This window comes from Cucumis sativus, chromosome 4 (genome assembly GCF_000004075.3).
Source record: "Cucumis sativus cultivar 9930 chromosome 4, Cucumber_9930_V3, whole genome shotgun sequence".
Lineage (NCBI taxonomy): Eukaryota > Viridiplantae > Streptophyta > Magnoliopsida > Cucurbitales > Cucurbitaceae > Cucumis > Cucumis sativus.
Genome location: NC_026658.2, coordinates 26,616,089 through 26,633,467, shown reverse-complemented (window position 1 = coordinate 26,633,467; position 17,379 = coordinate 26,616,089). Strand labels below are relative to the sequence as shown.

The 17,379-nt window shown below is 36.6% G+C and overlaps 2 protein-coding genes across 9 annotated transcripts in view; both read left to right on the top strand.

The window, feature by feature from the left end:
• Positions 1 to 17,379, top strand: part of LOC116403315 (NAD-dependent malic enzyme 2, mitochondrial-like) — a 101,600-nt gene that overhangs the window by 82,317 nt on the left and 1,904 nt on the right. For 2 of the 8 annotated variants that reach the window (XM_031883986.1, XM_031883978.1), the window contains exons 1-8: positions 11,686 to 11,757; positions 14,028 to 14,124; positions 14,200 to 14,289; positions 14,376 to 14,518; positions 15,997 to 16,089; positions 16,808 to 16,969; positions 17,059 to 17,142; positions 17,222 to 17,328. In XM_031883986.1, the coding sequence (XP_031739846.1) occupies positions 14,483 to 14,518; positions 15,997 to 16,089; positions 16,808 to 16,969; positions 17,059 to 17,142; positions 17,222 to 17,328 (482 nt within the window). In that variant the 5' untranslated portion in view covers positions 11,686 to 11,757; positions 14,028 to 14,124; positions 14,200 to 14,289; positions 14,376 to 14,482. Of the gene's footprint in view, positions 1 to 11,540; positions 11,587 to 11,685; positions 11,758 to 14,027; positions 14,125 to 14,199; positions 14,290 to 14,375; positions 14,519 to 15,125; positions 15,261 to 15,406; positions 15,468 to 15,996; positions 16,090 to 16,807; positions 16,970 to 17,058; positions 17,329 to 17,379 lie in introns of those variants that run through there. The other 6 variants (XM_031883981.1, XM_031883983.1, XM_031883979.1 and 3 more) reach the window with 6 other exon arrangements.
• LOC116403314 (U11/U12 small nuclear ribonucleoprotein 31 kDa protein-like) lies at positions 10,734 to 11,589 on the top strand. Its single transcript, XM_031883977.1, has one exon. It carries the CDS (start codon positions 10,767 to 10,769, stop codon positions 11,550 to 11,552), a length of 786 nt encoding a protein of 261 aa, XP_031739837.1. The 5' UTR covers positions 10,734 to 10,766; the 3' UTR covers positions 11,553 to 11,589.

Here is a 17,379-nt window from a genome sequence, read left to right as displayed (position 1 = left end):
AATTTATAAAATTTGGATTGAACTTCATAAACTATGGTTGGATTTGGAACTCATTGGTTGACTTCAACGTTTAAGAGTCATAAAAGACACAACTTACTTTCTCACCTGTCACCACTAAGCCTACGACAACATCTTTTTATAAGATATTCAGTTAATCTTTAGATTGTTTACCGAATAATCGTCTATTGTTTTGTAATTGATCCCACCAAGCGCTTGCGCCACCTTGAAGTTTGAGAGCAACTAATCGGACCTTCTTATGTTCGGGTGTATTGGCATAGTCGAAAAAAATTTCTACGTTCTTGATCCAATCAAGAAACTTCTCCACGTCCATTCGACAATCAAGAAATTTCTACGTTCTTGTGTTCGGGTGTATTGGCATAATCTTAAATCCAATAAATCAAGTTCCAAGGCTATTTTTGAATAAACTTGAACTTTATGTGTAAACATAAACGTGGATCAAGTTCGAGTATATAGCCTAAATAGTCTATAGTATATGAAATAAAGGTTGGGCGCCTTATTTAGAGAAACTATGGATGCGGCCCACTTTGTAGTACAAACGAGGTGATCCTAATCGTTCATGTAGAGACATGAAAGTGGGGGCATCCTATGTAAAATGTTTACATAAGACTGAACCATGAATTAGTCTTTTTTACGTTATAACACCGTTTACTGTTTAAAACTGACTATCTCAATTATTGATGACCTAGGTAACTTAGACTTAATCCTGAGTTAACTATGAACTCCTGTTCACACGAGATTATCCTTAGATCTGCATAGGTGAGGGCAGCTCATCAGCGTTGGCCCAATAAGCCTCCCATTTCAGGGGTAAGATCGGGTGGATAGCTGGGAACATAGGGTACAAGATGGAATTCACTCCTACCCGCTTTAGGGTTAGTAGATAGGTTGTTCTCTTAAGCACTGAATCCAAGTCTTGAACAAGGGGCCCCACCCTCTCATTGGACCGAGAGGGATTAAGTTTATAGGATTGAACCTTAAACCAATTGTTCAATAGTGGATTAGTGGGACTTAAGGAGCAAGATGTAATCTTGGGGGTAAAACGGTATTTTGACCTAGCCAAGGTTACGAGCAACCTGTGAAGGATTAACTTACTGATTATGGTTTTATCAAATGGACACAAATATATCTATAGTGAGGGGAGTGCAACTACGGGACTTTAGTGGAATGACCCGTTAGTTAACGAATGTTGATTAACTCGGTTTAAAAGAGTTTAGCTAGTTAATCTTGAATCGTTGGAGCCCATGATCTATAGGTCCATTAGGTTCCTCTGCTAGCTCATATGGATTAAACTTAGAACAGTGTGATGAAATAAGTCGAATTGTTCGAATTGGGAGAAGAAAGGGAAACCGACAAATATAGTGATATAGTCGTCGGTCTTCTAATTAGAAATAGAGCTTTATGTTTTACATACTATAAGTATGAATGCGGATTCATACTAAGAAGCTCGAAATTGATAGAATTGGTCAAAAATAGTAAAAAGTCAAAATGTTGACTTTTGACTTTGAAAAGTCAAACTTTGACCGGCCTTATATTCAAATGTGATTTAAATTTTGGAAAAATGAATGCGGATTCATGCTCGGGAGGTTGGAATTAGTCAAGACGGACAAAATGGTAAAAAGTCAAAATATTGACTTTTGACTAAGAAAAGTCAAAGTTTGACTTTTGACTAGAAATATCTAATGACCATTTTACCCTTGGACTAAGTTAGTGGGAAAATCCAACATTTTGTTGGATAATCCCACTAACTCTTAGTGGGATATGTGGCTATATGAGATATAGACACCTAGCCCACTAAGTTCCACTAATTGTTAGTGGAACATTAGGTGTTGAGATTTGGCAAATGAATTGCATGCATTTTTTCATGTAATTAGGTTATAAATAGAGGTGTTTTCAAATGTTGAAAAAACTTTTGCCTCTTTTATCATTTTCATCATCTCAACAAAAGAAAAAAGAAAGCTTCCAATCTCATTTTATCTCCATTACTTTCTACACCAAAATTGGGTCCCACAACCCGGTTCTTTGTCTAGAGGATAGCAGTTGAGTACTAGTGGTGGTCTCGGTTAGAATTGGTAAGAAGATATCAAACCTTTTGAAAGCTTCAAAGGTAATATTTCTTAAAACCCTAATTTGATTAGTTTATGGTTACATGTTAATTGTGGCAATTAGGGTAGAAATTCGATTCTTTTTCCGCTGTGCATGACTTAGTTCTATCATGTGGTATCAGAGCATGCTTCATTTTTACCCAATTGCATGTGGTGGGTTCATATTTATTAGATAAATTTTGGTTTGAACTAAAATGGATATATTATGATTTTGGCTCTAGATTAAGTGTTTTTGTTCTAATTATTGTAATTAGCCTTGTTAATGGCTTATTTTTATTGTTGCAAAGTGTTTGTAATTTTTTAAAAAAAGAAAAAAAGTCATTAGAGTTGAAGTTAGGCTGTAACTGGTTCAACCGGGTGAGAGAATTGAAAAAAAATGAAGAAAAGAAGGTCACAGACCCGAAAACCCGCCTTGACCCGCTTCGCGACCCGCACGCGCCCGCGCGCCCGCATGCCCGCACGCCCTCCTGCGCCCGCGCGCCCGCCTGTGTCCGCATGCGTCTGCCTCGCGCCCGCGTGCCTGCCTTCGCCCGACCCGTGTGCGCCTGGGCCGGTTCAAGCGGTTTCGGTTGGTTTTTCAGCCGGTTCAAAGTTTTTGGGAGTGGTTCTGTACTACACCAAAGTAATTATGTAATAATTTAGTACTTAGCTTAATTTAGGAGCCAAAAATCAGTCCATTTTAGGGTGTTTTTTTTTATTTATGCATGTGATGTATGATTAAATTACTTTAAATTTGTATGTGCATTTTGAATGTCATATAGATTTAAAATCCCACCATAGGTTAACATGTTCATGCATTAAAATGTATGATATAAAGGTTATATTGTATTGTATGCATGTTAATTGATTAATATGGAAATTAAAATCCCACCATAGGTGTTTGCTTTTCATTCTAGGTCATAAAGCTTGGGTGTGACGTTTCGGCATTTTCATATGCAAGCCTGCCAGAGCTGAAAATGTTCAAAATGTATTATAGGGGAGGCATACCAGTTGAATCCCCGCTCGAGCATTAGTTGTACTCTTTGCAAGCAACCCTTTTCGTGGCACGCGTGCGGGGCCTGTGAGCTGTCCTCGAGAGGTGCCTGCCAATGTTGTGGGCATATGTCCTGGTCACCCTTGGGCTGTCTCGGGACCACGTTGGGCTACTCCTGGGCCATGCTAAAGGAGTCGTGGCACGTATTGGCGCAATTTTGCGGGTGATTTTTGGGGTCAAAGCTTCACATGTGACATCAGGCTTACTTCTTTTCATTTCTTTCTTTTTTCTTCTTCTTTCTTTTTCCCGTTTTAAATTTTATCTCTAAACCAAACTCCAACTAACTCTAATTTATGTTTAGGAACTTGTAATTTTGGAGTACAATATAAGTATAATTGTTTGTGTTATATTGTTTTTTTTTTATTATTATTACTATTAAAAATAGCCAAATTAATTAAAATATTTATAAAGTATTTTAAAATTTGATATTCGATAGATCGATCAATGTCACTAAACATATAAGGGCTTATCAATATCTATTATTAATATAATCTAGTAAATATTTTGTCGAATTTATTATTTGTGACAGTTTTTTTCTATTCTTTTTTACATATATTCAATATATAAAATATCAATTTTTTGAAAATTTCATATAGGATTATTAACAAGTTTAACAAATAGATAAAATGATTTTCAACATTATTCTAATACTATGCTTTAAATTATGTAAGAGATAAATCTCTATAAATCATAGATGAATTAATTTAGAATGGAAAACAATACAAAAATGTGAGTGTTGAGCAAGAAATTTTGACCAATTAAATTACGTCACATCATCACAGTAAATAATGATGATTATACTTTTGTTTGAGTTTGGATAATTAAGTTACTCAACCCAACCCAATTCAGATCCAACAAAACAAATGGGCTCAAGCCCAAGTCCAAGAATCAAATGGGCCCAAGTCCAAACTCATCTCGCAAATGGGCTCAAATCCAAGCCCAATAAGCAAATGACCCCAATTTCACCTAAAGCCCATGAAATGTCTATAAATAGAGACCACTGTCATTCATTTTAAAAGGGGTCTTTGGTTGAAAGAAGAATTGAAGCTCTGAAGAATTGAAGATTCAAACTTCTACAAGCTCTCAAGACGTGCAAGTTTGTATCAACTTCGAGATCAACAACTTCTGAAAGATTGAAGACTTGGAAAATTAAACTTTTCTTGGATTCCAGAAGATCGAAGTTCAAATCAACGTGCAACTACAACATCCTGAAGATCGAAAATAAAAAAGTTCTAAGTTTTAACTTGTATTCGAGAAAAAACATCAAAAGAGTAAATACTAGAGGTTGTATTCACAATATTCTTTAATATATAAAGTTCAACTCCACGAAATACATTTCTTCAAAATCTCGTGTGAACAGTTTGACACGTCCAGTGAGACAATCTCTACCTTTCATCTCTTTCTCTTTTGAAGAACATCTAAAGAAATCATGTCGATTGACGAACAAATGACATCGGCAAGCAGCCAAATACTCACAGCCGCTCAAGGGAGACTCAATCATCTGAGGAAATGCCATCCTTTGAGGCCGCAAAGAACATTTGGGAGCAACTGTCCAAGCCACCAAAAGGTGGAATTATAGTCGAAGAAAATCCTGTGATTGACGAACAAATTTCCTCCTGTGAACGCTCGAATGAGAAGATGCCTCATCCAAATATCATGTCGATTATGGTGACTGACGTGGATACAAGTGAAGACATAATGACTGAGCTTAAAAAGAAGATCAACAGGCTCATGAAGGTCGTTGAAGAAAAGGATAATGAGATTGCATCTCTCAAGAATCACATCGAACGTCATGATGCTGAATCAAGTCATACACATACTATCAAAAATACTGACAAAAGGAAGACAATTATGCAAGAAAGTCAACCACAAAATTCAACCTCAATTGCATCAATATCTATTCAGCAATTGCAGGAGATGATTGCAAACTCCATCAAAACTCAATATGATGGACTTGCTCAAACTCTCTCTCTATATTCCAAACCATATACGAAGAGGATCGACAATCTCATAATGCCGAATGGATACCAACCACCCAAGTTCCAACAGTTTGATGGAAAGGGTAACCCAAGACAACACGTTGCTCACTTCATTGAAACATGTGAAACTCCTAGTACGAGAGGAGATTTGTTGATAAAGCAGTTCGTTCGAACTCTGAAAGGAAACGCCTTCAAATGGTACATCGACCTGGAACATGAATCCATTGATAGTTGGGAGTAACTTGAGGGGGACTTTCTCAATCGCTTTTACAGCACCCAGCGTATCGTCAGCATGATGGAGTTGACAAATAGCAAATAGCGAAAGAGGGAGCCAGTCATCAACTACATAAACCGATGGAGAGCTCTAAGCCTGGATTGCAAAGACAAGCTCATAGAAATGTCTGTAGTCGAGATGTGCACCCAAGGCATGCATTGGGAACTTCTCTATATTTTGCAGGGGATAAAACCACGCACGTTTGAAGAGTTGGCGACTCGTGCCCATGATATGGAACTAAGTATCACTCGTAGAGGAGCAAAAGATTTTTTGGTTCAAAAAATGAGGAGTGACAAGAATTAAATTGATGACACTAAAAAGATTACAGATAGTGTCATAAATGAGTCTATGGTTGTTCATGCAACCCCTTTGAAATCTTTCTCTAAAAGAAAAGAAACAAAATTTGAAGGAAAGCATGATAGAGAGGAAAAGCGACGCCCTTAAAGAAAGACAAGAAAATTTTTATCCATTTCCTGACTCTGATGTTGCAGACATGTTAGAGCAGCTGTTAGAGAAGCAACTTATTCAACTGCCAGAATGCAAACGACCGAAACAAGCAGAGAAAGTAGATGATCCTAACTACTGCAAGTACCATCGGGTCATTAGTCATCCTGTTGGAAAGTGTTTCGTGTTGAAGGAGCTGATTATAAAGTTGGCTCGTGAAAAGAAGATCGAGTTAGATATGGATGAAGTAGCTCAGACAAATCATGTTGCAATTGAGATGACTTCAAGTGTTCCGCCATCAACACACCTTTATGATTAATGGAAAAACTTGGTCCAGTTTGGGACTTTTGAACCTGTACATGTTCGATTCCAACAAAGGATCGTGACAAAGAAATCTCAAAACAAAGAAAAGCCTATTGAAGATGATTGCGAAGGATGGATAGTCATGACTCGTAAAAAGGGGAGACAATCAATTTTCGTACAAACGAAGTCGCACTTCCATCAGAAGCATGGAAAAGGAAGCAACTCTCGTAAAAATGAGAAAAGAAATAAGATGTGGAAGTCTAAGCCTATCAAAGGAAAAGACGAGGACTTCATCCGACATCGACGGTCGATAACTTTGAAAGAATTTCTCCCAAGAAGCTTCCTTGATGATCATCCAAAGAAAGTATTAGAAGTCCTTGCATGTCATGTTGTCAGTATAACAGAAGTCGACAACAATTATTGCATCTTCTGAAGAAATCGACAATTCAAATGAAATTAAGCAAAGGACTTTTGTCTTTGATCGTATCAAGCCTTCAATTACTCAATCTTCAATTTTTCAAAGATTGAGTATGACCATGAAAGAAGAAGAAAACCAATGTTTAACATCTACTTCCACTCAAACTTTAGCTTTCAAAAGGCTAAGTATCTCCACATCAAAGAAATATCAACCTTCAACATCTGTTTTTGATAGACTAAAATGACAAGTGATCAACATGAAAAAGAGATGAAAACTTTGAAGGTAAAATCACTTCATGAAGAAAATAATGGCGAAGATACGCAGTTGTGTCTCATCACGCATGAAGAGGAAGTTATTTGTTGACATAAACACAGAAGGTCCCTTGATCGTGAAGCCAAAAATTATTATATTCACCAATTCTACAAATGAAGAAGGTGAACAAATTTTTTACGAAAATATTTGTTAAATGTGTAAAGCTCCTTATCGCAAAAGCCTAAATTGCATGATGCTCTTAGTCCACAAGAGCTTAAAAGGTGAATAACAAAAAAAAAAAAAAAAAAACAACAACTCAATTGAACTACGTTATGACTTGATCTCTGTGTTATAAAAAGGATACGTAGGCAGCTTAAAGATTACTTTAAGTTCAGTCGCACGAAAAAAAAAAATTATGCTTCATCGTGATGATGTAATCTCAATAGAAAATGAAATTCATGAACAGTTACAACAGAAAAGAAATGGGACAAATGGGGCAAAGTCAAAGTAGCGAGCTCTACCTTTTCTCGCAAGTGTTGCAGCTGAAAAGATATTCATCTTCATCTTCTCTCAAGTGTTGCAGCTGAAAGGATCTTTATCTTCACCTTCTCCATGTGTTGCAGCCGAGAGGATTCATCTTCACCTTCTCCATGTGTTGCAGTCGGAAGGATTTATCTTCATCTTCTCCATGTGTTGCAGCCGAGAGGATTCATCTTCATCTTTTCCATGTGTTGCAGCCGAGAGGATTCCTCTTCTCCCACGTATTACAGCCGAGAGGATTCATTTTCATCTTCTCCCACGTGTTATAGTCAAAAGGATTCATCTTCATCTTCATCTTCTCCCACGTGCTGTAGCCAAAAGGATTCATCATCATCTTCTTCCACGTGTTGCAGACGAGAAGATCATCATTTTCATCTCCTAGGTGTTGCAGTCGTTATCATCTGCATCCTCGATGTGTTGCAACCGTCATCATCTACATCTCTGATGTGTCACTGCCGACATCATCTGCATCTTCGATATGTCGCTGTTGTCACCATCTGCATCTTCGACGTGTCGCAACCATTACCATCTGCATCTTCGACGTGTCGCAGTCGTCAGAATCTCCATCTGCATGTGTTGCAGTCATCATCATCTGCATCTCTGATGTGTTGCAACCGTCATCATCTGCATCTTCAATGTGTTGCAGGCGTCATCATCTGTATCTTCGATGTGGCTGTCACCATCAGAATCTTCGACGTGTCGCAGCCGTTAGAATCTTCATCTCCATGTATTGCAGTCATCACCATCTGCATCTTTGATGTGTTGCAGTTGTCATCATCTGCATCTTCGATGTGGCCGTCATTATCTTCGATGTGTCGCAGCCGTCACCATCTACATTTTCGATGTGTCGCAGCCATCAGAATCTCCATCTCCATGTGTTACAGTCATCATCATCTGCATCTCTGATGTGTCGCAGCCATCATCATCTGCATCTTCGATGCGGTCGTCATCATCTTTGATGTGCCGCAGTCGTCACCATCTGCATCTTCGACGTGTCGCAGTCATCAAAATCTCCATCTCCATCTTCGATGTACGAATTTTCATCTCCATCTTCGTCTTCCATGTGCTCCAGTTGGTCGAATCTCCATCTCCATTTTCGTCTTCGATGTGTCGCAGTCAATTGGATCTCCATCTTCGATGTGTTGCAGCCGATCGGATCTCCATCTCCATCTTCGATATGTGGATCTTCATCTCCATCTCGGTCTTTCATGTGCTGCCGTCGGTCGAATCTCCATCTCCATTTCTGTCTTTGATGTGCCGCAGTCGATTGGATCTATATTTACATTTTTGTCTTCGGTGTGTTGCAGTCGATCAGATCTCCATCTCCATTTTCGTCTTCGATGTGTCGCAGCCGATCGGATCTCCATCTCTATTTTCGTCTTCGATGTGTTACAGCCGATCGGATCTCCATCTCCATTTTTGTCTTCGATCAAGCTTGGTGTGCTCCACCATATAAATTGACCAAACTTCGTATAACATTTTAATCACACTTATGTCCAAATGCATAGTATGATTAAATTGACATATTAACTAGAACCAAATCCAAGAACAAATTCACTTATTTCAGCTTATCGTTTTCAAGATTCACCCATCATATAAACGTGCACAAATCTCTAAAAGGAGACATTTGTTGAGCAAGAAATTTTGACCAATTAAATTACGCCACATCATCACAATAAATATGATGATGATTATACTTTTGTTTGAGTTTGGATAATTAAGTTTACTCAACCCAACTCAATTCATATCCAACAGAAAAAATGGGCTCAAGCCCAAGTCGAATAAGCAGATGGGCCCAAGTTCAAACTCAACTCACAAATGGGCTCAAGTCCAAGCCCAACAATCAAATGGGCCCAAGTCCAAGTCTAGCAAGCAAATGAGCCCAAGTTCACCTAAAGCCCATGAAATTTCTCTATAAATAGAGACCATTGCCATTCATTTTAAAAGGGGTCTTTGGTTGAATAAAGAATTGAACCTCTGAAGTACTGAAGAATTGAAGATTCAAACTTCTACAAGCTCTCAAGACGTCAAAGTTCATATCAACCTGGAGATCAACAACTTCTGAAAGTTGGAAGATTAAACTTTCCTTGGGTTCCATAAGATCGAAGTTCAAATCAACTTGCAACTACAATATCCTAAAGATCGAAGATCAAAAAGTTATAAGTTTTAACTTGTATTCGAGAGAAAGCATCAAATGAGTAAATACTAGAGGTTGTATGCACAATATTCATCAATATATAAAGTTCAATTCCACGAAATACATTTATTCGAAATCTCGTGTGAACAGTGAGAATATGGTTAACCAAGTTTAAATATATAATGCAACAATACAAACGTAGTGACCATAATCACAAAATTTAAACCGAACTCAAACAACACATGAACATAAAATAAAAAGCAACATACCAACATTGTTTACTATCGAATAATAGTCCAAATCAAGTCATGGATTGGTCAAACATTATCTTTAGGAGAATATTACAAAGAAAAAAAAGTATGAAAAAGTGCATTTTATAAAATATTATTATAACTAAACTAAAAGTATTTTCTTGAATAACCTAAAAAATCTCATTTTTGTTTAACATTTTTTCTAAAAACTTCTTAAAATAAAAACACAATCGTGTTTTAAAATATATATTTTAAAAAATATTTATACGTACAAATTTCTTTTGTTTGTTATATATACTAAAAAATATTTTTATAAAAAATCTTCAAGACTAATCGATGACAACGGTCGTCGAAGTTGATTATCGGAAGTTCGTCGATGGAGTCACTAGAGATGATGGTGGGAGATTGGCCGACCATGATCATTGAAGATTAGCCTAAACCCAAAAGATAAATAATTTTTTTGTAATAAAAGTAAACTAACATTTGACTGAACAATTTTCTCTATTCCTTTTGACTTCTTTTGGATTTTTTTTCTTTTTCAAAATAAGAATGGTCACTTTGATTCTCAATTTTGTCGGATTATAATAATTTATACTCAAACACATAATATAATAACTCGTACTATAATAATTTACACATAAACACAAATTATAATAACTAATATTATAATATTATGTACCCTAAACACGACTATAACAACTTAAACTATAATACTATGCACCAAACTTCTCCTAAAAGAATTTGTTTATATGAATATGATGTCTCTCTAAAGATGAAGAAACAATTTATTTATAGAGAGTGATATTGCAAAAAGTTAGTGAAACTTAGGAGTGAGCATTGACTTTAAAAAAAATCAATTCAAACAATCGAAATTAACCAAATCTATTTATTATTTAATATTAAATAAAACAAACCGCTCGTAGTAATTGTCTCGTTCCTAGATTTGGTCGATTTCCTAAACCTTAAGTCTATATTTTCATTCTATAGGTTTTGTTTACGGCACTCGGGTGAAAAAATGGCGCCCAAGGGAAAGAAAACCAATAGCCCTACTAGCGACAGCGACGAGGACGAAACCTTCTATTACCGGTATCCCTCCGCCCCCTCTTCTGACCCGTCGCTGCCGTCGTCTTCACAGTCGCACTTCTCATCGCAATCGCACTCACACTCACACTCTTCCACTAAGTCTGGCGGTGGTTCTGGAGGTTTGGTTCCTTCGAAGTCTACTCTCTATGTTTCCAATTTCGACTATTCACTCACTAATTCCGACCTCCACACTCTCTTCTCCAACTTTGGTAAGATCGCTCGTGTTACGGTGTTGAAAGATCGACAGACTCGCAAGTCTCGCGGCGTTGCCTTCGTCCAGTTTATTTCTCAGGATGACGCGGTGAAGGCCGCGAAACAGATGCACGGGAAGATTTTGAATGGCCGTGTTCTTAAGGCTGCTATAGCGACTGATAATGGTCGTGCCGCTGAGTTTATAAGGAAGAGGGTTTATAAGGATAAGAGTAGGTGCTACGAGTGCGGCGCAATTGATGGGCATTTGTCTTATGAATGCCCTAAAAATCAATTGGGGCCAAGGGAGCGACCAGAACCGAAGCGGGTAAGAAGGGGTGGAGTTGGTGCTAGGCACGAGGAGGATTGGGGATCGGATGTTGGAGAAGGGTTTGAGGATGACAATTGGGCCTCGGTGGTGGACGGAGATGCAGACCAGAGACTCCTGACTGGCGGTGAGAACATTGTAGAGAAGAAAAAAGAGAAGAAAGCAAGTTATTTCAGTGACGAGAGCGACGAAGATGATTAACTGAGCCTGTCTCTTTGGGAAGAGTTTGTAAAAGGTGCGTGGTTTTTACTATTGTATTGTTTTTATCTGCCGTTCCATTATATTTTGAACCTCTATTTCTGGTTGATTTTGGTGCATGATTTTTGGGTGGCATTGTTAGATGAGATAAAGCTTACAGAGTTTAGATTTTGGGCTGCCGGGTGCGATAAGTAATAATGAGTTACAGGTATGTAGTCTACACTTCGTGGTAATGTCAGGAGTAGTCAGGATTGGAATACTAACTCTTAACCTATGGCACTTGCTCTCCACCAATAGGTTAGTAATTGAAACTAGAAATGTTATGTTGAATTCAAAGACTCTCTTTGGAGAGCTGAAATGTATGAGTTTAATTACAAATCGGCTCTAAAACGCTGAATCCAACCATTGGTTATTGATTACATTACATTACAATCTCATCCGATGACGGTCTACCGAATACCCCAAGGATTTAGGCACCGCTGTTAACAGTATATGAGCACTACACTGGAATTTGGAAGTGGTAATAAATACTCATCTTCCAATGCCTCCTGTTTTCTTTTAAGAGTTAAGGATTTCTGCAGTCAGAGAGTATAAGTTGCTTATTCAATCTCATGAGCATGAGCAATATTTGTATTTTTGTACATTTTGGAATTCCCATATCATGATCTCGGCGTTTAATGCCAAGGGCTTGATTTCCCAATGTGCCAAGACTTGTCCAAAGGATTCTTTGATCAAACATTATTGTTATTATTATTCTTTTTGAGGAGACATTTCTTTTATCAGAAACATATAAATAATTTCATTGATGGGATGAAATTACAAAAGAGCACATATGCTGCGAGAGATTACAAAGATTATTCCATTGTGATATAAGAGAAGTAAGATTGTAATAATGAAAGTGTGGGGTGAATTTACACCAAGTGAAGGTTGTATACAAAAGATGATCGAAAAGTGAGTGAAGTCGGATTCCTTATCTTTGAAAGTACGATGGTGGCATTTGTTTCAGATGAGCCAAAAGAGAACTCTTCACTAAGATTAGATGAAAAGCAAGGGTGGGGAACTCCAGAAAACCCAAGGGACTTGGGAGAAAAATCAATCCAATGACATCAATCGATAATGAGAGTGAAGTCATTACTTAAACCTTTAAAGTGGATACACGTTCACCAATTTTAAGGTTCATACCTTGTGGTTTGGATCAGTGTTAGGTGGTCTGCTCTCTTCTAGTTAGCATCATAGTTCAACATTTTAACCTAATATATTGTAATCCTCTTCTTCCTACTGACTATTTGTCCATTTAGGCACATTTTCTAATAATTTTGCTTTTAGTTTTGTTTGTTTTCTTCTGTTCAAAGACTAGGAAAGAAAAAGTAGTTTTCAAGAACATTTTTATCAATTGTTCAAAGAAGTTTAGTCATAAGTAATTTTCATAAGCATAATTTTGTGAAACAAAATTGTTGCCAAATAGAGGCTTAAGTTTTTTTAGCTTTCAACTTGACTTTGTGATCAATCTCTTCATGTTTGAAAGAAGAAGGCATTTGCCACATTTTAGCGAAGAAGGCATTTGCCACATTTTAGCTTTCTCCCCTTTACCACTTTGTTTTAGTGGAGCTACGTGAGGAAAAGGTGCCATGTCTCTGAACTATTTTGATTTATCATTCATATAATTTCTTACTTCTAAATCTCTGATGTACCGCAAAAAATATTGCTAATATATTTGAATCTATCTATTCTATAACTTATATTCTTGCACTTTCAATGCTTTGATCATAGTCACAAGATGTGTGTGGAAACAACAAAATGCAACCTTAAACATATTGGGTTAAAGAAATATTCGATATCACTGATTTCAACTTTTGATTATCACTGATTCATCTATAATTTTGGCTGGATCCATGATCTTCCTAACTCATAGTAGTATATGTTTATCATAACCAATACGTCTTACTGTCGTTACAACATCTTTGTGGGTTTTTGTTATTGTTTTGCTTTGTTTTAGCTGTTGGTTTATTTGACTAGTGACTTACATGAGATTTAGTCTACCTTGACATTTCTCATAACACGACCCGTCCTTGTCTTCTGAGCTAAGAGGATCAGGCTTAGTCAAGTCTACCGTCACATTTCAATTTAATGATCTATTATGTTTGATTTTTCGTGAATTTGTGTTACTTAATATGATCTATTTTGTTTCTCGCTTATCAAATAATTGGAATCAAGAGGAGATTTGTTTAACATTTGATGAGAATGGTGATGCGTTAAAGATTCGATTTTATTGCCAAGTGTCTTCGTGAGATTATGTCTTTCGGTAGTGTTGAAAGAGCTACTGTTTCTAATTTTGGTTCATTTCTTGTTATGGGAGATTGGTTTAAGATATGGAATAAATGTAGTTCATTTCAGGGTAATGATGTTGCAAAGCTTTTTAATATTCCTTCACACAACCATGGTTCCCTGTATTCAGTCACCTTTATTTTCTTGTGGCAGGCTACATTAAGATATATCAAGGTTGGAGACCAAAGTTGAGAGGCTAAAGTCGGTAGTACAAGTTAAAGATAGGGAGATTGCAACAGTTACACGAATAGTACAATCTCGAGACTTGTCTAAATTCCATGATTTCTCTCTATTTAACATTGAACAAGGAAGTTCTTTTCCACAGGAAGCCAAAGGTAAGGCTGCTTTTAAAGCTCAAATTGACAAGCTACAGTAGGAAAATGTTGAACTCCAGAGAAGGGTTATTGGCAATCAGGTTATGGTAGTTGGATGCTGTGAGATAGATACTAGTTTCTATGTAATAATTTTAGTACTAATGTTGTTTTCTGTTTGTGTGCAAAGCAAGTAAGAACTCAACAAATACATGAGATGAAGAAGAAAGAAAAGGAGTACATCAAATTGCAGGTGAGAACCTACAGGGTATAGGAATACCTACAGGAAAGCTGGATATGTATGTTGCTGCTGCTGGCATAAACCCTCAAAGAGTATGTTTTTCTTAGACAAGCTCAACGCCCTCCCTTCATCCAATGGTTGTTTATCCAACTTGATTTCAATCAGTTGTGGCTATTGTTTTAATTGTTTATAGGATTGCCTGCATTCAGATTGTTTTATCTTCTCATGTTGGGCTACTTCCAAGAAATTTTTTAAGCGAAGGGTGGATAATAGCTCGCTTGTTTAGTCTAAACTTGGGGGATTTCAAATTTTGCCCAAATTTCAAAATTTTTCAAAAGTTTTTCATTACAATAACGAGCATCATAACTTCTTAGATCTTGCATAAAAGGCATGACTGTCAACCCTTGAGCACTAAGCTCGGGTTTGTGACGTGAGATTCTGAATTTTGAGAATAAGCTTATGTCCTTTTTGTTTTTGCTAAGTTTCAACTAATACACTCGGTATTTATCTTTGTGCTTATGTGATAGATTTGTTATGCACTGTAGTGATGTGGGGTGTTTCCTTATTTTCTGCATCTTAACTACCTTATTTCCTGCATTTTAACTATCTTATTTCCTGCATCTTAAATACCTTATTTTCTGCATCTTAAATACCTTATTTTCTGAATCTTAGTTGGTACTGAAATTTGGTTTGTTTCAGTGAAAGAGGCACTATCAGCATTGACATGTACATGTGATTTTAGGCATGAACCAGGAGAGTGAGAGTTTTAGTGTGCCGTGTTTAGAATTTGCCGATATCTTTTTCCCGTTCCAGCAAGTATTCCTGATTGTGGGGGTAACTCTCAAGTCTGCAGTCTTTTCTTCATGAAATTTGTAGATTATCTAAGAATACTAATATCATTTAATGTTGACATTTTTTTAGCAACTTTTCTTAACCCCACTTTTTGAATTTCATTAAGTTTACTCTTGTTTAATTGACAGATTCTTCCAGTAATGCTAGATATTGGTACTAACAACGAGAAGTTACTTAATGATTCTCTTTGTAAGTGAAAGGGAAACCTTCATGTCGTTTATCTCCATATTTTCCATGTAATGTATTGTGCTTATATTGATCTGTTTCTGTTGTCAATGGCGATATATTTGGGTTTTTTGTTGTTGTTGTGGTGGTGGTGGTGAAATATTTTATTTAAGTCTCTAGTTAATATTTATGCTTACTTAACAGAAAATTTGTTGCTTGAGCTTGCTTCATTTGGTTCTTTTACTTGTTTAAGTCCTCCTCTAACTAATTATACATTTCGTCCTTTTACTTGTTTAAGTCCTCCAAAAAGTATTCATTACTTTAATAAATTCCCTCACCAGCATCATCACCTCTTATTCAACAAACTGTTTTTTCCCAAAAGCAAAAAAGGAAAAAAAAAAAAAAGATAAAGACAATCAAGAACAACCATCAACTACATGAAAAAAAAAAGAGAAGAAAAAGATAGCTACCGAAAAACATTACTACCCATTTTCATTATCATCATCCTCTACTATGCTTTTCCACCTTCTTCTAACCCATTTTTCCATTGCAGGATTTATTGGAGTTGAGGAGTCCCACAATCTTTATGTTCTGTTTGTTTTTCCATCACTTTTTCAAGGCTGTTCAATTGGAGTTCCATCTTCAGGTAATATTAATGTGTTTGTTTCTAAGATAATTTTGTTAAACACTTGTTTTTGTTGTCCCCATCCACCAGCTGTTTGGTGAAATGCCGCATTGAATAATTTTGTGGGTTCTTGGGAAGCGTGTGATCTATGTGTTGTGGAATTTGTATAATTAGTTAGAGTGATTTAGGAAAACTTTTGTATTTGTAGTTGAATAGATAATTCATTCCATATTTAGAGCATGATTAAGAGTTATTTTGAAATTGTTAAAATTACTTCAAAAGATATTTGGATAATTTAAATGACTTTCTATTGTATGTTGATCACGTTTGATAGATCGAAAACTTTTCTTCTTCTTCTTCTTCTTTGTTTCTTCCTGCTGCCTATTTGACCTGCAACTTTGAGTGTAGTTGCTTGGCTGTCTAATTGCCACCACTCAAAGTCACTCCTTCGCCTTCTTATCACTCTTAATTTTCTTGACAACAAAGTCAAACTGCTACAGAACAATCGAATTTTCGTTTGATTAATTTTCTATCCACAGGAGGCTTTTGTATGTTGATCACCCTTGTTTTCTTTGAAAAGTTTAAAATTCCATACACGATATATTGGGAAACTTTCACATTTCTCGGGACATTAAAAGCTCAAGAGCATTGATTTTGAGCAAAATAAAAATGAAAATCCCTTTTAATTTCCGGCAACACCATATTTGAAGTTCATTGTATTTTCTTCTTCCAACTACAGGTTGACGTGATTGTCTTGACAGATGGAAGTCGTATTCTTGGCCTCGGTGACCTTGGAGTTCAGGGAATAGGAATACCTAGATTGGAGGGAGAAGAGTATCTATCTATTGTTGATGAATTTATGGAAGTCGTGGATACATGTTGGCCTAAAGCTATTGTTCAGGTTTATTGGTTAAGATATCAAATTTTTAACTGTGTTCACTGCCAGTAATCAGTATCGTAATCTCGCAATTTGATTTTGAATGATGCCAGTTTGAGGACTTTCAAATGAAATGGGCTTTTGAAACATTACAACGTTATCGTAAGAGGTTCTGCATGTTCAACGATGACATACAAGTGAGTAGTTCATGTTGTATTCATGCAGTTGATAATTACTTAAAAGGACATTCATTTTCGTTTATTTCATTTCATAAAGGGAACTGCTGGTGTTGCTCTCGCTGGACTATTGGGAAATGTGAGAGCTCAAGGGCAGCCATTGAGTGATTTTGTTAACCAAAAGATAGTAGTGGTAGGGGCTGGAAGGTATTGTCAGCTGTTTAACTTTAACATTTTCTCCAAATAGCAATACTGCTA

Bases quoted from the DNA above. Each gene is read 5' to 3' on its own strand.
- LOC116403314 (XM_031883977.1), top strand. From the start codon at position 10,767: ATGGCGCCCAAGGGAAAGAAAACCAATAGCCCTACTAGCGACAGCGAC.